General features: G+C 38.4%; 1 protein-coding gene across 2 annotated transcripts in view; it reads left to right on the plus strand.

The window, feature by feature from the left end:
* TRIO (trio Rho guanine nucleotide exchange factor) overlaps positions 1 to 23,058 on the plus strand; it is a 247,989-nt gene that overhangs the window by 207,395 nt on the left and 17,536 nt on the right. For both annotated transcript variants that reach the window (XM_027663760.1, XM_027663761.1), the window contains exons 35-47: positions 5,402 to 5,694; positions 7,253 to 7,423; positions 12,348 to 12,443; positions 13,697 to 13,845; positions 14,561 to 14,627; positions 16,090 to 16,193; positions 16,878 to 16,947; positions 18,434 to 18,523; positions 19,170 to 19,262; positions 19,806 to 19,856; positions 20,077 to 20,154; positions 21,038 to 21,229; positions 22,138 to 22,315. In XM_027663760.1, the coding sequence (XP_027519561.1) occupies positions 5,402 to 5,694; positions 7,253 to 7,423; positions 12,348 to 12,443; positions 13,697 to 13,845; positions 14,561 to 14,627; positions 16,090 to 16,193; positions 16,878 to 16,947; positions 18,434 to 18,523; positions 19,170 to 19,262; positions 19,806 to 19,856; positions 20,077 to 20,154; positions 21,038 to 21,229; positions 22,138 to 22,315 (1,632 nt within the window). The remainder of the gene's footprint in view (positions 1 to 5,401; positions 5,695 to 7,252; positions 7,424 to 12,347; positions 12,444 to 13,696; positions 13,846 to 14,560; positions 14,628 to 16,089; positions 16,194 to 16,877; positions 16,948 to 18,433; positions 18,524 to 19,169; positions 19,263 to 19,805; positions 19,857 to 20,076; positions 20,155 to 21,037; positions 21,230 to 22,137; positions 22,316 to 23,058) is intronic.

The raw sequence follows: 23,058 nt of genomic DNA on the forward strand, positions 1-23,058 counted from the left end.
CATTAGATGCTTGTAAACTATCTTTGCTTTCTTTGATGATATGCTGGCTTGGCTCAGATTGGAGCGTGTGTGTTTGCAGGTAGATGTGGGCTTGGGAGATCACTGAACTTGACCTGTTTCCACCTTGCATGTTAAACTTGCAAGTGCATCAGTGTAGATCATGCTCTCTGTTTTTTGACCAACAAGCAGCTCTTGTCCCTAAATACTGATAATGTACGTGCACCAAATCTTACTGATCAGCTGGTTAATTGCTTTTGATGGGTTTTCTAGGCTGTTCTTTGGGGGGTGGTCCTTAAAATTCATGGTGGATGGCAGATTTGGAGTGGAAGTGTGACATGCCAGTTGAGGTTGCTAAGTTTGCTTTGCTCCATTTTTCAGTCTTTGCCCCATCTCTGTTTCACAGTACAGAGACAATGCAATGTTCTTATTTTTTATTTTGGAGCATTTTGGGTTTAGAAGTGCAGAGCAGGCATCAAACAGACTTGGTTTGATTCCCTAAGTAAAAGAGTCAGGGTTTTTGTAGCCCCTTGCTCTAAAACTCAAAAAACAGCAATATGGAAATAGTTAATATGAAGCAGAGCCTTTCAAGTCATCAACTAGCCTAAAATGGTTGATTTATTTTTTAGGGGAAAAAACCAGTTTATTAATCACAGATGTGCATGTTTCTAGTGTTAAAAAAGCTGGGACTAGAATGAGAATTCCCATTTCCCTTCCAGTTTCAAAATTTTCCGGTTTGTTGCAGGTAACTTTATCTCCTAGTTTGAGGGGGTCAGAACCCATGCTGCCTGCCCTTTAGCTTCAAAAATATATTTATGGACTCTGAGTGAACTCTCTGACCTCACCACCAGAGCAACATATGTGGTTTTTACTTTCCGAGAAACGGCAGTTAAATGCCTTCTTTTCTTATTGAAGCTATGAATTATAAAACAAAGCCCATCCATTAGGTTTTTTAAAATACTTTATTGAATTGCAAAATTTCTTTACTTGAACAAGTAGCGACTTTATTAATTCAGTGGTTTCTTGTTGGATTGCTGTTGCTGTGTGTGATCATTATATGTGTGTTAGGTTCTTCTTCTCTCCAAGATGTCCATCTGTTGCATTTATCTTTTTCTAAACGGGAATCTGATGCTCACTAGAAAGTTTACTGTACTTGAAACACAGTTGGGGTTAGCATACTCCAAATTTCTTCCATCTGTTTTGGTTTTAAAATTCCATGTTGTTCTTGGTTGAATTCTGAATACTCCATTTTTCCTTTTAGCGTGTCTTAGTGATAAAATATTCTTGAGCAACCCTAGAAAAACAATTTTCTGTGTAGTCATAAAGGAAACAAAGCCAATTTAATGTAAACAATCCCAAGCATGGTAATCAAACCAAGTCTGTATCCCTATATAGACAGCAGTAGAATATAGTGATGGGACAGGGAGAAATAAGACACACCCATGTGGCTGTTCTCATAGGGAAGGTGAAAGGTCTTTTGGTGCTCTTGAAAATGCCTGTATTGGATTTGATATGCCTTAATGCTTGGATCTGGCAATGCCTGTACATAAATATATGAACTCGAGCACCTAGGTTTTGTACATGACTGTTACTGGGGTCCTGGGAGTAAGTAATTTGAGAATCTGGACTCCTGTCAGCTGGGATGGGAGGAGAAAATAGATGGTAAAGGACCTCACTGGAAAATACTGGCATGGAATATTTCTAGTGAGTGTTAACTCAACTATGAGGCTGTGGGGATGTTTTCTGCAAATTTAAAGAGGGGCAAAAAAAATCAGGTCTGATCTCTGAAGAGGCTAGTGGGTTGGTATTCCATTCAGGTTAACACTGGTGATTCTAAACCTTTTTTTTTTTTAATGCTAGTTTTTTAAAAAAATTATCTCTAGGCTGATGCTTTTATGGCAATGCAGTATTTTTTATTTGTTTTAAGAAGAGGTGTTAACAATGTATACAAGTATCTTAAGGGTGGGTTTCAAGAGAATGGTACCAGACACTCTTCAGTGGTGCCCAGTGACCGGATAAGGGGCAGCAGGCACAAACTGAAACATAGGAAGGTCCATCTGAATATGAAGAAGAACTTTACTGTAAGGGTGGCAGAGCACTGAAACAGGCTGCCCAGAAAGGTCATGGAGTCTCCTTCTCTGGAGGTACTCAAAACCTGCCTGGACGCAATCCCATACACCCTGATGTGGGTGAACCTGCTTTAGCAGGGGGCATGGACTAGATGATCTCCAGAGGTCCCCAACCTCTGTGATTTTCCTTCTCCCCTGGAGCTTTCATGCTTTAAAGAGCAAAGTAGAACAGTACTATCATTTTGGTGTACTGCTTACACTATGTCTGCTTTTATGATTCCCTGAAACCCTAATAATACTCCAGTGAGTATTTCATATTAAATCATGCAGAAGAGAAGATAAGAAGCAGTTACATGCTGCACACTAAATGAAAACTAATGTTGTGTGGGAGGATATAGCTAAAGTATGTGCTGCGAAACATGTCTAGCTAACATTGTTTTGTCTCTTAGATCCTCTTCTCTCAAGCAGAGTGTATGTATTTCATGCTCTCTTCCCTCCCCCTGCCCACAAACTCTTGGCCAACTAGGGTTAAGAGTAGGAGTGGTACCACAGAAGTACAGTCAAATTAAAATATTTGTCTTCCACAGTTTCAGGGGCTCTGCCCTGTACTGCTTGATTTTACAAGAAATTTGGTAGTTGGTAAGTGTAGATTGTCAAAGGGATGTGTGAGAATTTGAGGAGGTGGAGCACACGTTTTATAAAAAGAAAAATGGGTTTGTTAACTGCAGACATGTTACATGCTTAGAGGTAGGAATGTTTATATAAAAGTAAATCTTATGCAATCAGTTACTGCACCACCACGCTGCCTTTTTGTTAGAAAGGAGTAATCAGAAAAAAATGCAACAGATACAAAAATATAAAACAGTATATGGTGAACTTCTGCAAAGGCTTATTTTTTTCTTCTTATATAAACAAGTGAATGTTCTCTTATTTTATTTGTATGGAAGGAACCTTGTATGAACCGTCACTGAGCGGAAAAATATATACAAATGAAAGAAAAACTTGGCTGAGTGATTATAACATCTTCAAGCTTCGGAATCTTGAAAACAAGTCATTTAGTTTGTGCTTTAAAAAACTTATTTACAAGAACATCAGCACTGTTTTCTCATCTTCTGTATTACACTAGCAGATTAGCAGAGGGCTGTTTATTGAAATACCCATCAGCTGATGTTTGCTATGATTTCTGAAACGAGGCATCTGATAACAACTAAAATGCCCGATACAGTAAAGTTAAGTTTGGTGAAAGAGCAGTCAATCTAACTTCTTACAGAGGTTTAATAGGAGATTGTTTGGATTCCTGTGGAGAGCTTGCAGATGGTTGCAAGTTTTGTTTGGAATTTTTTTAATAAGCAGATCACTTTCTTTTTTAATGAAGTAAAAAATCTGTCATGATGTGGACGCTGATGGCTAGTAAGCTTACTTTTCTTGCATATGTGCTGATAACCCTTTAGCAGTAATCCAGAGGCCTTGAGGGATACTCAGATTGCAAGTTGAAAACCATTGTTATAAGTAATTAATTTCTTCCTTATGTTTTCCACTTCAACAAGAAAATAATGTGGCAATTCTGTAGCACTGCTAACCCATGATTTAGAGACAAAGACAACTGGTGTAGCTCTGTAGTACCCATTACTTAAAGCCTTGAAACCAGGTTAATGACATCATAGGAACTCTCCTTACCTGTGTGCACAACAGCTAGAAGATGATTCTATAGATGAATCCTGATTTTAAAGTGTTAACAGCTAGCTTGTTAGACTGAAAATATGCTTTATAAAGTTTATCTTCTGCTTTGTGGAAGCAATGAAAAGGGGTGGTTAACACAATTATTATGTATGTGTTCATAACACTATAAGCTACAGATGTTCTTGGCATGAGAACTGGTGTATCTTAATAGTGACATGCAATGGGTTTTATTGGAATAGAGAAAAATTTTTGCAAACAGCATGACAGAAAACAATTTGGGATTCCAAGGAAAGGATGCCCTTTTTGAAACAACTCAAATAGTGCAGGAAAAATAAAAAGCCCTAATTTCTTATTTTCATATTTTGTGTCTCTTTCCCCATCTCTGTTCAAACCCATGATTTACGCTTAGTGCTCTGTGGAAACGGAACAGACTCACATAGTTGTGCATGGATCAAAGTATTTGGGTGTTTATGATGAAGTGTATTGGTACATCAGTGTGTCCATATTATTCTGCAAAATTCAAACTATCTCTGGTCAGACTGGCAGTGCACCTCTTAGGGAAAAGCTGCCAGAAGAGGTGACCTGAACATCTGTGTCAAGCTTCAAGAAGGAATACAAGCACTGCATTTAACTCCCAGCGTAGAAACATTCAACAAAACATTATTTATGTCATCCTTCTGTAAACTATCTGTCTGCAAAAGTGCACGCACAGGGGAAAAATAACCCATATTTGACAACCTACGAGAATCTTGTTAATACCCTAGCGGTAAATAATATTTATAGGAGTGGTGTTACAAGAATGTTTCCCCCCCAAAAAAAAAAAGTATGTTTTTAGGAAAAGAGAATTGTTGGGGGGAAAAAGCATTTGTGCTGCATGGGAAAAAAAGAAACCTAGTCTCACAATAGGTAACCAGTGGAGGTTCACTGGAAGCATGACAGGAACCTTGGTGGGAATATTCTTGACCTCATGCACATTTAACTGTGGCTTGAGAAAAGTGTATCCTTTGTTTCATTACAGTACTTCAAGCATGTCATGCTGAGAACTACTGCTGATCCTGAGATTTCAGCAAGTAGGCTTTTAAACATTGCTCTGTGCCTTTTTAAAAAGCAAACAAAACAAAGCCGAAAGTCTGAGAAGATTTAAGCAAAAGACAGACATTTAACTCTCTTCTGGTTTCTTCTTCCTTTTGTCCCAAGGGCAGGGTAAATAAATAAATAATGGAAGTAATTGGAGCATTTGTAATTGAATTTAGTGTTTGAAAAATTATTTACTTAGGCAGTTATAGTTACCCTTCATGTCTTTGCTCAAAGCAGTAAACATTAAAAGATAAAACAAGCATATCCTTCCAAAAAGTTAGATGACATATGGAAAGTATAATTCACTATCAAATAAGTATCAGCAGTGGGAAGTATGAATTATGATTGAGGCAGAAGCAACTTAATGAAGCTTGACTGTTACAAGCTTGTGTATGGACAGCCACGTGCAGCATGTACACTGATAGTTGTAGTGTCATTAAAGGCCAGATTGCCTCCAAATAATCTGATTGATTTGTCCATACATCCAATCTGATATCTGTTATCACATACATCCATTTACCTTGTTTCTTATTTGCCTGTGTTTCAGCTTTAAAATGCCCTCCTTGTTCTTTTTCCAGACTCCCTTTCAGTCTCCAGCAATGATGCCAGTCCTCCTGCTTCAGTAACATCACTTCAGGCCCACATGATTGGTGCTCAGAGCTCCCCGGGCCCCAAGCGCCCTGGCAACACGTTGAGGAAATGGCTTACCAGTCCCGTGAGGCGCCTTAGCAGTGGAAAAGCAGACGGGCATGTCAAAAAACTGGCCCACAAGCATAAGAAGAGTAGAGAGGTTCGCAAAAGTGCCGATGCGGGCTCTCAGAAGGACTCTGATGATAGTGCAGCAACCCCACAAGATGAAACCATTGAAGAGGTAAGTGTTCAGGGCAGCTTCCCAAGACTTGTTTTTATATTTTTCAAAGAACTAATGTTGTCAGGTGAAGGTTGTCTCCTCAGTTGACTGTCCAGCAGTGGAGCAAAGTAGTATGTACCCTGTGCTCGTTCTTGTTGACTACTGTACTCTGCATAAGTACTGTGCAAGGGACAGTTTGTGCCCTCTGCATTGAGAGTGTTAGTTAAGCTCTCTGAAGGGTCTCTAACTGAAAAAGAGAAATGGGAGAGTAAAAAGTTGTTCTTTGGCTTTGCTCTCTTATCCTAATTCGGAAAGCGCCTTTGTGAACAAAGGTGCTTCAAGGTCTGGGAATAATCAGGTCATTTTGTACTTCCTCTCCTTTTCTTGTTGATGGGTCAGGGAAGATATTGGGAGAGCTGCTTAACTGCTTAAAGCTGTATTTACACCTTGAGTAAGAGTCAGAGCACAGAAAAATTACTGGCCCTTTGAATTAAAAGGTAGTTACCATTAGTCAAATAGTACACATGGCAGTTTTCATTGGAGGGAGGAAAACTGAACTGTTCCAAACTTTGCCACCAACAACATCTACTGAGGGCTTCCTTTCCTCCTACAAGCATATGCCCCTCCTTCTAAGCCTGGAACCCTGTATGAACAAAGCCAACCTCCAGTTAGGTGCAGACAAGAACCAAATTCTTTTTTGTTACAAACCGACATTTCAGGCTAAAATGGAATGTCATCTTACTGCTTCCAAGGGCAGAGCTAGATGCATGCTGTACACTTATTCCTTTTTACCAGGATTGACTCGTGACTACCAGTTTTGGTACTTACCATGAAGATACTCAATTTTTAATGTGTTGCATTGTTTTCTTTTCCTCACAACATATTTTGCTACAAGCTTGGTACATTAGTGATATTATACAGTGAATCTAGGGAAAGAAGAGACTAGAAGACTTGGAGCATAGTGAGTCGAGAGATGTTGCTTAGGAATGAGTATTGGCCTCTGTCCTTGGATGTCAGGCTGTAGAAAGAGACCCTCTGTGCTGCACTTGCAGCACTGTTGTGGAAGTATCTGTTACTCTGCAGTTCTGTGAGTGAGGGGAAAACCTTAAAGTCAGGAAAAACCAATAACCATCTATGCTGTCTTCCTGTAAAGATAGATGAATTATCCTGCAAGATCAGTTACACAAACTTTGGGTACTTGAAATCATGGTTCCTTGGGGGGGACAGAAAGGATAATTAACAAAATACTTCATGTGGAGATAGCAGGTTTTTTGTCCTATGATACATAGCAAGATTACAGAACTGAAATTGGAAAGAAAACATGGCTTTGATAACATTTTCCTGTAGTAAATTTCAAACTGAATGTTTTGTTCTTAGTGTCTCAATCCATCTGCTTTTACCAAAGATTGAAAACTGTCTTTGTCATTTGCATGTTCCCCCTCTGTTAAGGAGAATCCTACTGTGTTTATAGGACCATCTTGACTTTTTCGGAGAGGGCTGAAACTACATAACAGACTTAAGATAAGCTTCATGCTGTTGAGAAGATATCAGAACTTGAAAGTCTTGATGTTTTTTACAGAGAGGTCGAAATGAGGGGCTGAGCAGTGGCACTCTGTCCAAGTCATCCTCTTCAGGCATGCAGAGCTGTGGAGAGGAGGAAGGTGAAGAGGGAGCAGATGCTGTACCACTTCCTCCTCCGATGGCAATTCAGCAACACAGTCTTCTCCAGCCCGACTCGCAGGATGACAAGGTAGGAGAGAAGGCTTTACATGTTGAGATAACCTCTGTTTGCACAAATCTTTCTTCTGTTCTTGAAGGTCTCCAAATTGTACATAATACAGCTTTATGGAAGACAGAAGTAATCACTATGCCACTTTAGACAACATTAAAAGGATGTTCTGTGAAAAGAGCATGAATTAAATGCTTTTCTATCTTAAAAGCAGAACTGTAGAAATTTTTGTACTGTCCCTTTAAATGTGAAAATGGGCTACTTTTTGTGCTCACAGACCAATTTACATCTCTTTTACTGGTGCTATATTTAGTGATTAGAATCTAATTGCTTTATAATCCTACCTTTTATTCTTTTTTTTTGGGGGGGAGGGGGATACCTATGTGAAAGGAATTACCACCTAAGGGTATTACTTGTCCTGGTTTAACCCCAGCAGGCAACTAAGCCCCACACAGCCACTGCTCCCTCCCTCCATGGGATGGGGAAGAGAATCAGAAGAGTGAGAAAATCCATGGGTTGAAATAAAGACAGTTTAATAGGGAAGGCAAAAGCTGCATACACAAACAAGGCAAAACAAGGAATTTGTTCACCCCTTCCCATGGGCCAGGCAGGTGTTTAGCCGTCCCCAGGAAAACGGAGCTCCATCAAATGTAATGGTGACGTGGCAAGATCAATGCCATCACTCCAAATGTCCCCGCTTCCTTCTTCTTCCACCAGTTTTATATGCTGAGTAAGATGCCATATGGTATGGAATATCCTTTGGGTCAGTTGGGGTCAACTGTCCTGACTATGTCCCCTCCCAACTCTCTGTGCCCTGCCATTCTCCTCACTGGTGGGGTGGGGTGAGAAACAGAAAAGGCATTGGCGCTGCGTGAGCTCTGCTCAGCAATAGCTAAAACATCCCTGAGTTATCAGCGCCATTTCCAGCACAGACCCAAAACACAACTCCACACAGCTACAGTGAAGAAATTTAACTCTACCCCAGCGAAAACCAGCACACAATCCAGCTGATTTTTACAAAGAAAGGCACACTAAAATTGAGGGTAAAAATTTTGCATCAGTAATGAGATTTTACATATAGATAGTAACTGCATGAAGGAAATCTTCCCTACGTATCTTCTACTTTTCTTTGATGTTATGACATTCATACATTGAAGGGGTTTATTTCCATTTTTAACCTAGATCACATGTTTAGGGGACAAGTATCATGTCTGGAAATAGAGAATTTTATAAGGGAAACAGTCTGGGCTTGTGCAACAAATATGCACATTCCTGTTTTCTTCCCATTTTGCTCCTTAAAATTTTTAACCTTTGTAATCTACAGCACTGAATATTGTTAATGAATTTTGTGACTGGTTCCTCTCTGTTCTCAGTGAACAGATGCTGTTCATAACTTTGGCTGATCTTACTTATTTTTGAGTTTTTAATTCCTTTAAAAAGACTTCCTTTCAGTGGGAATCTCACTCATCCCTGAGAATGTCGTTTGTAGGATCAAAATGACTGGTTCCTATGCTCTATGTGTTTTTAATTCCTATACGTTTTCTGAATTGAAAAAGTGTAACGTATGAGTTGGAGAGTTAATATGTGGGGAAATATTCCTGAAACAAAACAAGCAAAAATAGACCCGCCTTTTGACCTGAGAGAATATTTTCTTGCTAGAATATAACAATCTCAGTTTGAGATTTAGAAATAGGATGAAAATAACGGTGGTGGAAATATGTTTAAGTTCCTGCTGATGCGCTGTCATATTTGTGTGTCCCTTCAGTGACAAAAAAAAAATTGATACACAAGTATTAAAAAAAGTTCTCCAGAGAAAAATTTATTTGATTATATAGTTCTTTACATAGCAAGAACAGTTATGTGAGGGGATATGCTTGTAAATTAGTGTCTACTCATTGGTGTATTTCTGGTGCAAAGTCAGACCCTTACCGCAGTGGAGTAAGAGGCTTTGAGTAGCTTTCAATCCACATTAAATTTTACTTTCACTTCTGTTGTGGTTTAACCCTAGCCAACCACCAAGTACCATGCAGCTGATTGCTCACTCTCCCACCAATGGGATCAGGGGGAGAATGGGACATGTAAAAGGGAGAAAACTTGTGGATTGAGATAAAGCAAAAACCATGCACACAAGCAAAGTAAAACAAGGAATTAATTCACTGCTTCCCATGGGCAGGCAGGTGTTCAGCCATCCCCAGGAGAGCAGGGCCTCATCACGTGTAACAGTGACTTGGGAAGACAACCACCATCAGTTCAAACGTCCCTGCCACTTCCTCCTTCTTTCCTCCACTTTATATCCTGAGTGTAATGTCATATGGTATAGAATATCTTTTTGATCAATTTGGGTCACCCCTCCCAGCTATGTCTCCTTCCAATTTCCCGTGCACCTCCAACCTCCTCACCAGCAACGCAGTACAGAAAGCAGAAAAGGCCTTGGCTCTGTGTAAGCACTGCTCAGCAGTAACAAAAACATTTCTATATTATCAACACTTTCTTTAGCACAAATGCATAACATAGCCCCATACCAGCCACTGTGAAGAAAATTAACTCTATCCCAGACAAAAGCAGCAGCAATTCTTAAGCAGTTAATATACACCCACTGCAGTAAAAACTTGCTGGGAAGGTTTTTAAAGTAACTTGAACTACATTTTAGAGAAGACTTCTGTGAAGTTAAAATTTGGTAATGTTACTATTACACCATAGTTTTTCAAAGTATGTAAATAGTGATTCTTCTGCAATTTGCTGTTGTTATGCAATATCTGTCCTGTGTGGTAGGGGACAAAAAAGTCCTCTCATGAGGCAACCTGGGAGGCTGTGTGTGCCTCCCTGAAGTCCACGTGCCACCAACTTCTAATACCTAAGGCAAATGCTTTATTGGAATGCAGAAGTGAGAAGCCAGAGCAAAGTTTTACACACTAGAAGGTAGTGACTCTTATTGATAGAGTTCCTGATCAATAAAAGGTTTGCAAACAAATTCCCAGTTGTCTGCCTTCTGGGTGGAGTCCTCCTTCACATTCCTGCCATGCTGAGTGGTTTTTTGGGTTTGCTCATCTCTGGATCCCAAGGAATGTCTCCACCTTTCAGTGACCTCAGAGACTTGGCTTTCGTCTGTGCCTCCCTGCAAGTATTTCTTCCTCTCTAGAGCTTCTTGTCTGCACTCGGTGCTGGAAACTCCCTGCTTGCTGGATTTCTCCTTCCTTTCCCAGCTTGCTATGGGCCCTAGCTTGTGTGAGTTCAGTTGCTCCCTCCACCTTTCCTTGGTTTCTGGGCAAGGGGTGTACTTTGCTCGATCATGCATCATCAGGACAGTCCGCAGGCAGACTTCATGTATGCAGCTCCTTCTTCTTCAGATAATATGTGATATAATCACATGAACTAGAAACTAAACAGTTCTGAAGTTTTACCAGCACTCGCACCTCTTATATCTCAAAAGAGAGAGAGAAGGGACCATGTCCAGATTCAGATTCCAGCACTGACAGTGTTTTGTAAGACTAAACTGAGCTCTACATCCAAAGTGAAAACCCATGTACAAGCACAGCTTTGGAAAACCTGGTAAATGGTCAGATTCAGGGGCATGTAATTGCCTAAAAGTCAGGCTAGCTGTGGGATTCCAAAGTTTTTGGTTTTCATGCAAACATCATGTGCTAGGCCATGCTGAGTTGTCTAATTTCATTAAATAACACAACCATTTTCTCCCCTAAGTGCTCATCTGCACAGTATAAATTCTTCCATTCAGTGGAATCATTGCACACGTCATGTGTGCATTTGGTGGCAGTTTACAAGTTGTTCGCATTTAATTTTTGGATAAGCTGTATTAAAGTTTCAAGATCAGTTGTGTTAATATGAAACTAATTATTTTCGCTTTTTGTTTTCTCTTTTTGTAAACTCTGATGCAGCATTATGTTGACTTGTGTTCTGTCTCTGCTTTGGCTCAGTTCCCATATCTTTCCGTTTAAAGTTATCTGTATTTCCTTTGCTTACCCAGCCCCTGTTTTCCTTTCCAAATAAGGCAAATACAAGGCAAACTACCTAAAATCCGTCTATTCTTTTTTTTTTTTTTTTAATTTACTTATGGGGAGTCTTGTTACACCCATGCTTGATTTGAACAGAACCTCTTGTGTGAAGTCATTATATGTGCCATTTCTTTGTCTGATTTGTTGAAAACGTTTGCAGGACAGCTTACCCTGTGCTACATGATGTTCACTGTGCTGTTTGTAATATGAAGTAAGCTTCATATTACACCGTTTCCACTTTCCAGTTACTAAATTGTAAATGTAATATGCAAACAACTCCTGTTTGCAGATTACTGAGGCTGAATTTAATGGCCTTCTCCCAGAATCCTTTACTGTGAACACCTTTTACCTTCAGTTGTATCTATAAACTGGCATTTTATAGCTTATGAGGCCAGAGATCTTCTGTGCTCTACACATACCATTGGGGAAAATGGATGGCACAGGGAATGGTGAGCTCAATTTCCCATCTGAATCTGGGCAGTGTACCCCAGCTCCTTTAGAAAAGTAAATGCCCCCAAGTTACTGGTGTATTTTTTCTTAATGTAGTAATGCTTTCTCATTTATTTCAAGTCTTCTTGGTTTCTCTTACCATTCTGCAGTTGTTGCTTTGTTTAAGTAGCAGTAAAATAGGCTAACAAACTGTTGGTTTTCCATTGGGTCAACTCAGGCAGTTTTTATAGCTATTTGTCAGGAATTATCATCAGCAAAAGGAAAGATACTTCTTTGACTTCTATTGCATGTAGGAACAGGAATTTTTGTCACAGCATTTACCTTCTATGGGGTTTACTTGTTGGAAGGGATGATCTTAGTGTTATATTACACTGACAGTTACTGTCAGGTACCTTTATCTGACAGAGAAGTCAAAGAGGTCTCTTGATCCTTGAGCAAGTACCAGACTAATTCTGGGATTTTCCTTCCTTTGTGTCATTGCACAGACATCATCTCGATTATTGGTGCGGCCGACCAGCTCCGAGACACCCAGTGCTGCAGAACTAGTCAGTGCGATTGAAGAGCTCGTCAAAAGTAAAATGGTGAGGCTGACTAGCAGATGCATGTGTCTAAGGAAGTTGTGTCTTCAAGTCCCAACTTGCTATTCAAAGAAAAGCTACATTCTTTCCACTGACTTTTAAAACTTACTGCCTGTTTCAAAAATCACTTTCTGGGGTAATGTACGGGTCATTTTGTACACACGCTGTTGTGCTTTTTACTTCTCTTGCACCAGAATGGTGAATAGGAAGTAATCTATGAGAAAATTCAACACAGTCTTTTGTAAATGGAAAGTTTGGTAGTCCGTGTGTCTTGCAGGCTGCCCAGCAGTGTATATAACCTAATGGTCCATGCGTATAGTCCCTGGTGATGTTCTCATTTCACAATTTTAGCCAAGGGTCAGCTTCTCCTGGTTTTTGGGCCAGTCATATCATTATTGGTTTTTTTACTTTTTGCGGGAAAAGAAAAAAGATTACAACTGAACCCCACCCTGGTGAAGTAAATGTGTCTTGCATTAAAGGCTGTATCACATGCAAGGAAAATGTGATATTTAACTGTAGCTTGATCCAAGATTATGGACCTGAATTAAAAACATCCACTAAATACTTCATAGAAGATGTTTGTGTTATTTCTCCCATTGCTTCTACATCTTTTGTACAAACAGAAGCCTGTGAGGTCCATGCAAAGGAGACAGTATATTTGGCACGGGATACAGGGACTCTTTCCTAAGATCTGAACTGTCCTGAAGCTCACAAGCAACACTAATGGTGTAGAAGTCATTATTTTCTTTACTGAGTCACTATTTTGGCTAATTAATAAGATAAACAAAATGTCTTACAAAGAATGCTATTTTGTTGTGTTAGAAAATGTAACATCAAAAAAATCTCCTTTAAAGATGTTTTATTTATTATTGGAGTAACTTGTATATGCCAGAACTCAAATGTGACAAATATAATTTAATCTTTGCAATGAGCGCACATCTGTGTAGCTTTCCCCATAAAAATACTTACATCCTGAGCAGGATACTCTGACTTTTAACCATTGCTGCTTAAACCAACTCAACTCCTTTCTTTCCTGTAAAGGAAAGACTGTCATATCCCAGATGTGCTTCTATAAGGCTGTTATCTTGGAAAACCCATAGTGTTGGCTGGTTTCCTGGAGGCTTGAAATCTGCTTTGCCAAGATACATAACAGTAATTGATCTCCCATAGATTCCTTTATACAGCTGCATGTAATGTGTCTTGTGAATAAAGGAGAAATAAATCATTGTTGCTGACTGTCTTGAATACCTTCTCAGGCTCTGGAGGACCGTCCAAGTTCCTTGTTGGTAGATCAAGGTGACAGCAGCAGTCCATCCTTTAACCCTTCAGATAACTCCCTTCTATCTTCCTCGTCACCCATTGATGAGATGGAAGAAAGGAAATCCAGCTCCTTAAAAAGACGACAGTAAGACCACATTTTTACTCAGTTTTTTACAATTTTCTTTTTTTTTTTTTTTTTACAATGCCCATTTTGAACTGGCAGCAGAAGCTGTTAGTCTGAAAGGGAGGAGACTTGTATTAGGTGTCAAGCATGTAGTTATGTTTCTCAGACATTCATTGCAGTTTCAATTTCCTGTGATTTTTAATCTTAGTCATACCTGTGTTTAATTTCTGTCATATGTCACTCTTATTTATTCAGGAAGATGCTGATCTTTAAATGTCCAAAAGACTATTAGGCTTCAAAAAAATTGTCATTCCCCTTGTTCTGCTTCATCCCACACTTTATTTCTTTATGTAGTAGTAAACTGTTACCATGGTAGAACAAAAACATGTCTAGTTTCAAAATTTTTTAAACCTGTGTGTAGAAATAACAGTTCATATAGTTAAGAGTCTCCAGACCAGAGACATAATAGCATTTTATTTTAAACAATAGTTAAATGTTTAATTTTAATGTCATGTTTAAGAAAACATCTGACTTTAGATAAACAGAAGCAAGCCTTGTCCAGTTTCAAAGTCAAAGCAGTATCTTACTTAGAAGCAATGTACAATAATTCTTCCATTTCAGTTCTGCCTATCAAACACATGTGACTGCAAATGTCTAAGAAGTTGTGTGCCATTAATCCTCTTGAAGAATGTGTTTAATTTTTTAATATATGTTCACCGTTTTCCTTCCCCTGTAGCTATGTCTTACAGGAATTAGTGGAGACAGAACGAGATTATGTGCGAGATCTGGGCTACGTAGTTGAGGTATGATGTTTTTCTTTCTCCTGATTTCTTCTTTTTTTTAAAATGTGATACTAACCAGCTGTGCAACTTGAACCTCACAATGTTTTTCAAAACAAAACACATGAAGAAACTGAAAATTTGGGAGTTTGCATTTTGAGTTTTCCTTCCTGCAGGCTTTTAATGGATTAGAAATGCTGCATCATATCTTAGTCCTTTTTTGGTTCCTCTTGTCCACCTTGTTGTTCTTCTGAAGAGTGTAGTTCTTAGTCATTTTTTTAAGATCACTACCTCTGACCTAATATTATCTTAGGCTAGATGGTTTTATTTAGCACAACCAAATTTAAAAAAAAAAAATTTGTAGTTCAGCATACAGGACTTGAAAGTCCACCTTCCTCTCCTACCGCTAGACTTCTTTTAGACTTCCTAGTTTCCCCTACTGTAAAATGACATAACATCACACATCTCTCTTCTGTCTTCAACTACCAACAAGATGCATTTGGAAAAACAGAATAAACATGACAGTGAATTTCAGCCTAAGAATGTTCAATTCTTAAACTCTGTTTTAGAGGGAAGGAAGGAAAGAAAGACTGGCATTGTGAGAAGTGTTTTTATAGTATTTAAAGGGTGCATTAGAAGGCTATGAATAGATGTATTTTTGTAACTAACAAAATAATTCCTGGTGAAAATGCTAGACATCAAAACACAAACTTGGCAAACCAAAACCAGAGCTGACTATTTAGGAATAGAAGTATTTAAAAAAAAAAAAAAGGAATAGAGTTGCATGAATATTACAAAATTTAAAATACTCCCAGCTCTAACTATATGATAGAATAGCTCGGTGATACGACTGTGTAGATACCAAAAATAGGCTGAGACTATGGGAGAATGTAAAAGGAACATACATTACTGCAGCCAGAATGCTTACTAACAGAATTGATGTTCAGCTTCTTTGTGTTTGGTTTGTTCATACTGCAAAATGTTTGGTTTGTTCATGCAGTGCAGTCCCATAGGCAATGCAGTGCTTTCTTCCTCAGCATGCTTTTGTGTAGGGTTAGTGTGGATGACTGAAATAAGAAACATCGAGCAAAGCACTACAGAAGCCAGTTCAGCAGCTCTGATGTACTCAGTAGCAGCCCTACTTGGCAAAGCATTGCAGCTGCTTCAGACAATAAGAAGAAGGGTTGTGGAAGTTTCTTTCATGCTTTGGTTCTGTTCACACAGGCTAAATTAGCTGGAGTGAATTCATTTTTCTAGCACTGGGCAGTGTTGTGCAGACAGCCTCAGGTCAATTTGTGATACTATACTTTGTGTCTGTGCTTAATGTTATACTATGTTATAGAGCAGGTTTTTGCTTTGGTTTTGTGTCTCAAGCAAGCAGTTGCCATGGGCAGTTTGGACAGCTTTTGGGAAAAGGGGGATTAAAAGAAAACTCACTTTTTTAAATGTAAGAATGTTCACAGTGAATTTACTTGGGTTGTTGCAGGGTTATATGGCACTTATGAAGGAAGATGGTGTACCTGATGATATGAAAGGCAAAGACAAGATTGTATTTGGAAACATTCATCAGATTTATGACTGGCACAGAGAGTATGTATTAACTTGAAAACTATCTGCTGGACTATTCTATCTAAAAAATATTAGACTGACTTTAAGACATTATTTTATATCCTCAAATATTCAGATACAAGGTAAAAACAGTCTTGTGCTTTGAGTTGTAGATTCAGCTTACAAATGTTGGCATGAAGATCTATAAACAAGGATGCATATATACATATATATATGTATATATATACATATATATATATAGCAAGTGCTTCACCTGAGAATCTCTAGTATGGATAGTATTAAGTACAAGAAGTATCTCCATTGTTTGAGGCTTTGTTTTCTCTCTAAGAATACAGTCTAAAGAACTTGCCAGGGGTTAGCATAGTAATATTAGCACCTCAGGCATTCAGACTAGGAAGGAGAAAGCTTTGAATCAATATATATGAAATGAAATAATTTTATTAGTGAACACTAGGGGGTTTTCCATTTTAAAAATTGCATTAAAATATTACACGGTTAACATTGTCATTTTGGACATGCATTAATATCCAAAGCTGCTGTTATGGGACACAAAGTGTCTTGCCTTGCAATAAGACCACTTCCCTTACAAAGTTGCTAGATATGGATATATATATATACAGATACATATATACCTGTTGCTATAATGTGTGCTATCAGGAAAAAAAAACCAAAACCAACAAAAGTACTTATTCTATTTATGTACAGCTTCTTTTTAGGAGAGTTGGAAAAGTGCCTTGAAGATCCAGAAAAGCTCGGATCCCTGTTTGTTAAGCATGTAAGTGCAAAACATCGTCCTTGGCAAACTCTATTGCTGCTACTGCCCAACATGTTTGATTACTAAGTGCAACACAGTGGAAGTGCTGTACAATATTTGTCACTGTAAGATATGGAGAGAGAGTTTTTAAGAGCTTATAAATAAGTAAGTGCTGTAGTTTTTGTCCCTGATATCTTTGTGTGGGGAGTAAACATGAATGAGCACCCCGTTTCTCAATTCAGTTACACTTTGGTGCAAGGGAATTGTCATTTCATATGACACCTGCCTTCTAATCCCAGGTATCCATGCAGTACCACAGAACATAATATATAAAAATAGTAAAGAGGCTCATTCTTCCTTCCAGTTTCAGTGCAGTCTAGTTCTGTATCCTTTCCCCCTTTCTGAGAATTTTGTTGCTGGCAAAATGCAAAACCTTTAGGAAGTAATTGTCCCTCTTTCTGATTGCTGTTTTACTTTCTCCTGGTATTATTTGTAACTGATTTGTCTTTGAAGGGCACCTTTATCACTTCAGATGGAAAGGCAAGATGTGATATTATTACAGCATCCTCTAGGAAAGCCCTACTATTAGCTAGAACATAGCGATTCAGTTCCTGCTCTTAATCTATGTCCTGTGTCCTTTTCAATCTCCGTCTTATTTCTTCATTTTTTTCCATTACCATTTGTCTTCACTGGTCAGTACTCTGGGCAGCAAAGCCTCTAATGGCAAACCAGTGCTAGCAAAGTGATAGGAAAGAGTTTGGAGTAGGTGACATATATGGTATGTCTGTGCTTCTTAACCAGCAAGATCAGCAACCAGGAATGAATCTTGAAGTTATTCTCTCCCTCTTGTTCTTTGTTGCTTTGTTGTTAAAAGCACTTTCACAAAATAAAGCATCAGAGTTAAAAAATACTAGTGCTGCCATTTCCAGGCTTCATCATCTACATCCGCACTCAAACTCCAGTAGGACAGACTGTACTAAACAGGGTACTTGAGAGGTTTCTCCTAACTATTCTGTAAATCTAATCAGGAGGAGGTCATTATTCTAATAAATTAGAATAATAATGAGATTATTAAAATAAAATTTTAAAAATATTAAATTTCAGAGACTACATGCATTACAGAATCACAGAATGGTTAAGTTGAAGGTACCACTGTGGTGTCATCTGGTCCAACCTCTCATTGCTCTTGCTAAAGGAAAAAGATAACCATTTTCATACTTAACTTTATTGTGGGACCTGCTGAGCTAACATCCTTGAACACCTGTTGTTCAGGAGGATTTATAATTGTGGGAATTTTTTTCACTTGTGTGGTCTTTTTAAAATCATAATGATATTCTCAAATAAATCTGTTTTCAGATCTGTAATTTCTGCATATGTAACTGCTTTTCCTCAAAGTTTTTTTAAGTTCATACTTTTGAACAGCTGTACTTCTTAAAATAACGCTCCATTTCAATCTGGCATGTTTTTCTTGATAATGATGTATCATTCTGTGTCTTTGTTCCTCCAGGAGAGAAGGTTGCACATGTACATAGTTTACTGCCAAAACAAACCAAAGTCTGAGCACATTGTCTCAGAATACATTGATACATTTTTTGAGGTAAGTTCCTGAGAGAGGATGTGATGTGCCAGGTGAAGGGTGTGTGCAAATCATAAGCATTATCAGATCTGTTGATCAAACCAAAAACCAACCAAACAAACAAATGCAGCAAATATAATTATTACTGTTTTAAATTATAATTTCTTGCCACTTCTGTTTTAATTCCTCAAATCTGATACAGACTTCTAGAGACGAAAACCAAAGTTTAGGTATAAGATATTAATTAATCAGCAGAGTCTTGTCCTTACTAGCCCTAGGCCAGGCAGTTACCAGTGCATATTATATGAAATGGCAATTTCGGATGAGCAGAGATCACTGTTGAAAATAGGTTATATACAACCTGTGACTGAAAAATTACATTTCACTATTCAGTCTTGTAAAAAAAAAAGATGAAAGATGCTTGCAGAGGGGAATACTTTGAAAACAAAGATGATACAGATAAGGGAAGGACTCCAGCTTTTGCTAACTGAAGATTAGATTCTGCTCTGACTTTTGCCAATTTCTGGTATGATTGCCATTAATACTGATACATCCTTCTATATGTATATATATCTCTCCATACACTGATATGAATACTGTGTTTTTAACTCAAAACCAAAGTTCTTTATTACTGAACAAACAAAAATGTTTGTTTTACAACTCTCAGGATCTAAAGCAACGCCTGGGCCACAGACTTCAGCTCACGGACTTGCTAATAAAACCTGTGCAGAGAATTATGAAATACCAGCTGTTACTAAAGGTAAAGTGATGTAGAGATGAACGAGATGTGTTAACGGATATGTTATAGATGTATTAATAGCTATGTTTTCTTTTTTAATTATTGCTGATATTTTTCCACCCTTCTCCCAAGCAGAACCCAGATTTGTAAGCAATACCAAATGATTATTTTCTGAGAATGTTTAGTTATAAAAATTTCAGTAAATGGCTTGGGCAGAAATTTGCTGCTTCTTTTAAGAGACCAAACGTTTAGATATGGAAATATTTAGAATTTTTACCAGTGTCATATGAACAGGGGAAAGAACTCTCAACTGTTTTCAGATGTAAAAGTGATATGAGTTGTTGGGACTGATCCCAGCGTCTCCATCTACACCTGCAACCATTTTAATGTCACATAAGTGTTTACTGAAGAGCAACTCTGTGTAACACAGTTCTTGTATGAACTAAGTCCAAATGGTGAATAAATCTTAAACAAAAACACTAAAAATAAAATTTTTTTGTGTGTTTTCTGCAGTTTGTCGTATTCTGACAGAGCATAGTAAATTCGGATTTTTTTCTTTTTCAGGACTTCCTCAAATATTCTAAAAAAGCTAATCTTGACACAACAGAACTAGAGGTACTTGAAACTTTTTCTCTTAGTGACATGAATTCTCTTAACTCTGAACTTCTCTTGTTTTGGCAGAGTTACTTTCCTTTTCTGATCTTCCTGAGAATGTGATTTCTAGTGCTTACTTATTGCATTTCTGTTCTAAAGCAACCATATCAAATTAAACAAAATGTTATGCTGCTAACTCGTTTGGAAAATAAAGCTTTGACTTTTTATTTGTCTTGAACAGAAAGCTGTAGAGGTCATGTGTATAGTACCAAAACGGTGTAATGACATGATGAATGTTGGCCGCCTGCAAGGATTTGATGTAAGTTGGCTGGAGTTTTGCTTAGAAATTTTGTCAGGTTCTCTAGAAATTAACCATTAATGTTGTGGGGAGAAAATGAGGTAGAGTGCTACCTCGTTATCTGGTTAGCTGGTGCAAAAAGCAGTGAATGAAAAATCGAGTCTTAGCCCTGTCAAAGACTTTTTCCTGGGATACTTCACCTGCCATGTCAGTCACACTAGGTAAGTCCTTCTGCAAAATCTAGAAAGTGCAGGTGTTATTGCAGTTCCCTTGTTGACTAAAAAAGGCTTGCAAAATAGTGAAGTAATCAGTTGTCAGCAGGTGAGCAGCCCTGATTTCAGTAGTGTAGACAAAGGAGGAGTCACTAAGCGACCTCAGTAATGTACGTGAGGCAAACGTAATCTTTCTCCTTGTTTTGCTAAGTCTAGAAGAGCTTGAAATTGGCTGTTGAAGCAGTATGTATCATTTCAGACCACAGTCACAAGTTCTGCTTGCAAAGCCCTTTATATTCTGTGATGCAGGTATGAACTTGAATTCTTCCCCTATTCAGCACCCTGGAAGGCACTGGAAGAATATATAAGTAACTGTTAGAGTTATTGAGAATAGAGAAATGAAAACCTTAGTGTTCTAAGACTCAAAATGGAGTACGAATTGAAAAGGGTGGGAGTGGCTTTTGAGGGGTTTGGTTGGTTGGGTTTTTTTATCTTCATGATGGTTGCTTTTCTGAGAAAGGGCACAAGAATGTCTTGTGTATAGGAGGAACAATGAATATATAATGGTCAGTGACAGTTGGAAGTTGGGAAATATAGAAAGCTATTTGGCATGAGCATCTGCTCAAAAAGATTGATTGGGGAAAGAAATGAAGAACTGCACTAAATGTGTTTCTGCTTCCCTCTGTATTTAGGGTAAAATTGTAGCCCAGGGTAAGCTCCTGCTCCAGGACACATTCTTGGTTACAGACCAGGATGCGGGACTTCTGCCACGCTGCAAGGAGAGACGGGTCTTCCTCTTTGAGCAGATTGTCATTTTCAGTGAGCTGCTAGATAAAAAGAAAGGTTTCTCCATGCCCGGATTCTTGTTTAAAAACAGTATCAAGGTAACTGTTGTGTGTGAGTCTTTGTGTCCCCTGCACAAACTCTGCTAAGGTAACAGTTTCTCATTCTGTGGGTAGTCACTAGTGACATCTAGATGTGCAATCATAGAGCACAGTGAGGTGTCAGTTATTTCCTGAAATACCAAATCTATTCTCACTCTGATGATAAATGGAAATCTTTGGATCTGATGCTACCTACATGAAGCATATGAAAACAGGTGTTCTTGCACAAAGCTGGACAAGCGTTCACAAAGAATTTAGTTTTAAGCTCTGTGCTATGTGTACAACACATAGCAAAGTAATTGCAAATAGATTTAATAACTTTTTATATATTCATTCTGATATTCAAATATGTAGATATTATTTGTAAGTAGTGCGACCTTCTTAGATGTGTCAGCTCTCCCTCAAACAAAAAGCGTTTTCCCCCACTTCAAGCTTGTCAAAAAAACTTGATAATATTAGAGCCCAGCAGCCCTCCTCATGAAGTGTTTTGGGTGGACCCTGCTTCCCCTAATTCACCTTGGTGCTTTGTCTGCTGGCTGAACCTCCTGTTTATAGCACTAGCTGAACAGCAGGGTCCAAGGAATTGCTGTATTTGCAGCTGAAGCCTTTGGTGTGGGCCAGTGGTAGAGCTCCCTGGCAGGCTTAGCATTTTAACTAACATGAAAGGAAAGTGAGGGATGATGAAGAACATTGGGCCATGCTGACCAGCTGGAGATTGTTCAGGCAAGTGTGTCAGTAAACTGTACACGAATCCTCAGTGTACTGTAATTCTTCATTTCGTGGTATTACTTTACCGAAGGAAAGAAGAGTTATCATTTGAAGATCTGACTCTAAGCTCCTAAGTAAGAGATTTTTAGAGGTATGTTTCACATAAAATGCACAAATAAATTATCGTTTTTTTCATGAAGGTGAGTTGCCTTTCCCTGGAGGAAAATGTGGACAGTGATCCATGTAAATTTGCACTAACATCAAGGACGGGCGATGTCACGGAAACCTTTATTTTGCATTCTGCAAGTCCAGGAGTCCGCCAGTTATGGATCCATGAAATTAACCAAATTTTGGAAAACCAGCGCAACTTTTTAAATGGTAAATTATTTCCTTTCACTGAAAGTTCATAATTGAATTACTTGATTCTTTCATCTGTTGTTTCTTGGACCAGTAAGTTTTCTTTTTCCTGAGCTAATACAGAACAGTTGGGGGATATGTGCCACATTTCTGCTTCAGAACAGATGCTAGCATTTATAATAAGAGTGGTAGTCTGAATTTACATGGTGTTCTCTTGGTGAAATTTTCCAAATGTTTTGTAGGAGTGAATCAAGATTGTCACCATCCGTTGAGGTGGAGAGCTTGTGTACCCCTTTTAAGCAAAGCAAGCCTTTAAATGCTAAACCCAAGTGGAATTTTAAGCATCTATTCAGAATATGTTTTGCTTGTGTTATTTTGGTGGCCATTGTTGTCACATCTTATTGTGGCAACATACAGATTCTGCAGGAGAAAAGTAGAAGGTGGTAGTGTCTGTTGTGACACTAGAAGGTTCTTGCTGTATTTTTATATCTATCAGTTGCTGCCCCAATATAAATTTTTTTTAAAGAGTTATAACAAAGAGAATTTGGAGTCACACTTGTTTTTTTCCCAGCTTGGCTGCTGACTAACAATGTGATCCTAGAGGAAAACATTTCTTCCTATTTTCAGATTCTTAATTGTTAATATAGGCTAACGTAGCAGGTCATGAAGGTGAGATATAGAAAAGTGACTTGACCAGCATTGTTATGGAAATTTATTTGAACAGCACTCCCCTTTTTGCCAGTAAACATGTCTGTTTTAAACTG

This window comes from Corapipo altera, unplaced genomic scaffold (genome assembly GCF_003945725.1).
Source record: "Corapipo altera isolate COAL_440 unplaced genomic scaffold, ASM394572v1 73, whole genome shotgun sequence".
Classification (NCBI taxonomy): Eukaryota; Metazoa; Chordata; class Aves; order Passeriformes; family Pipridae; genus Corapipo; species Corapipo altera.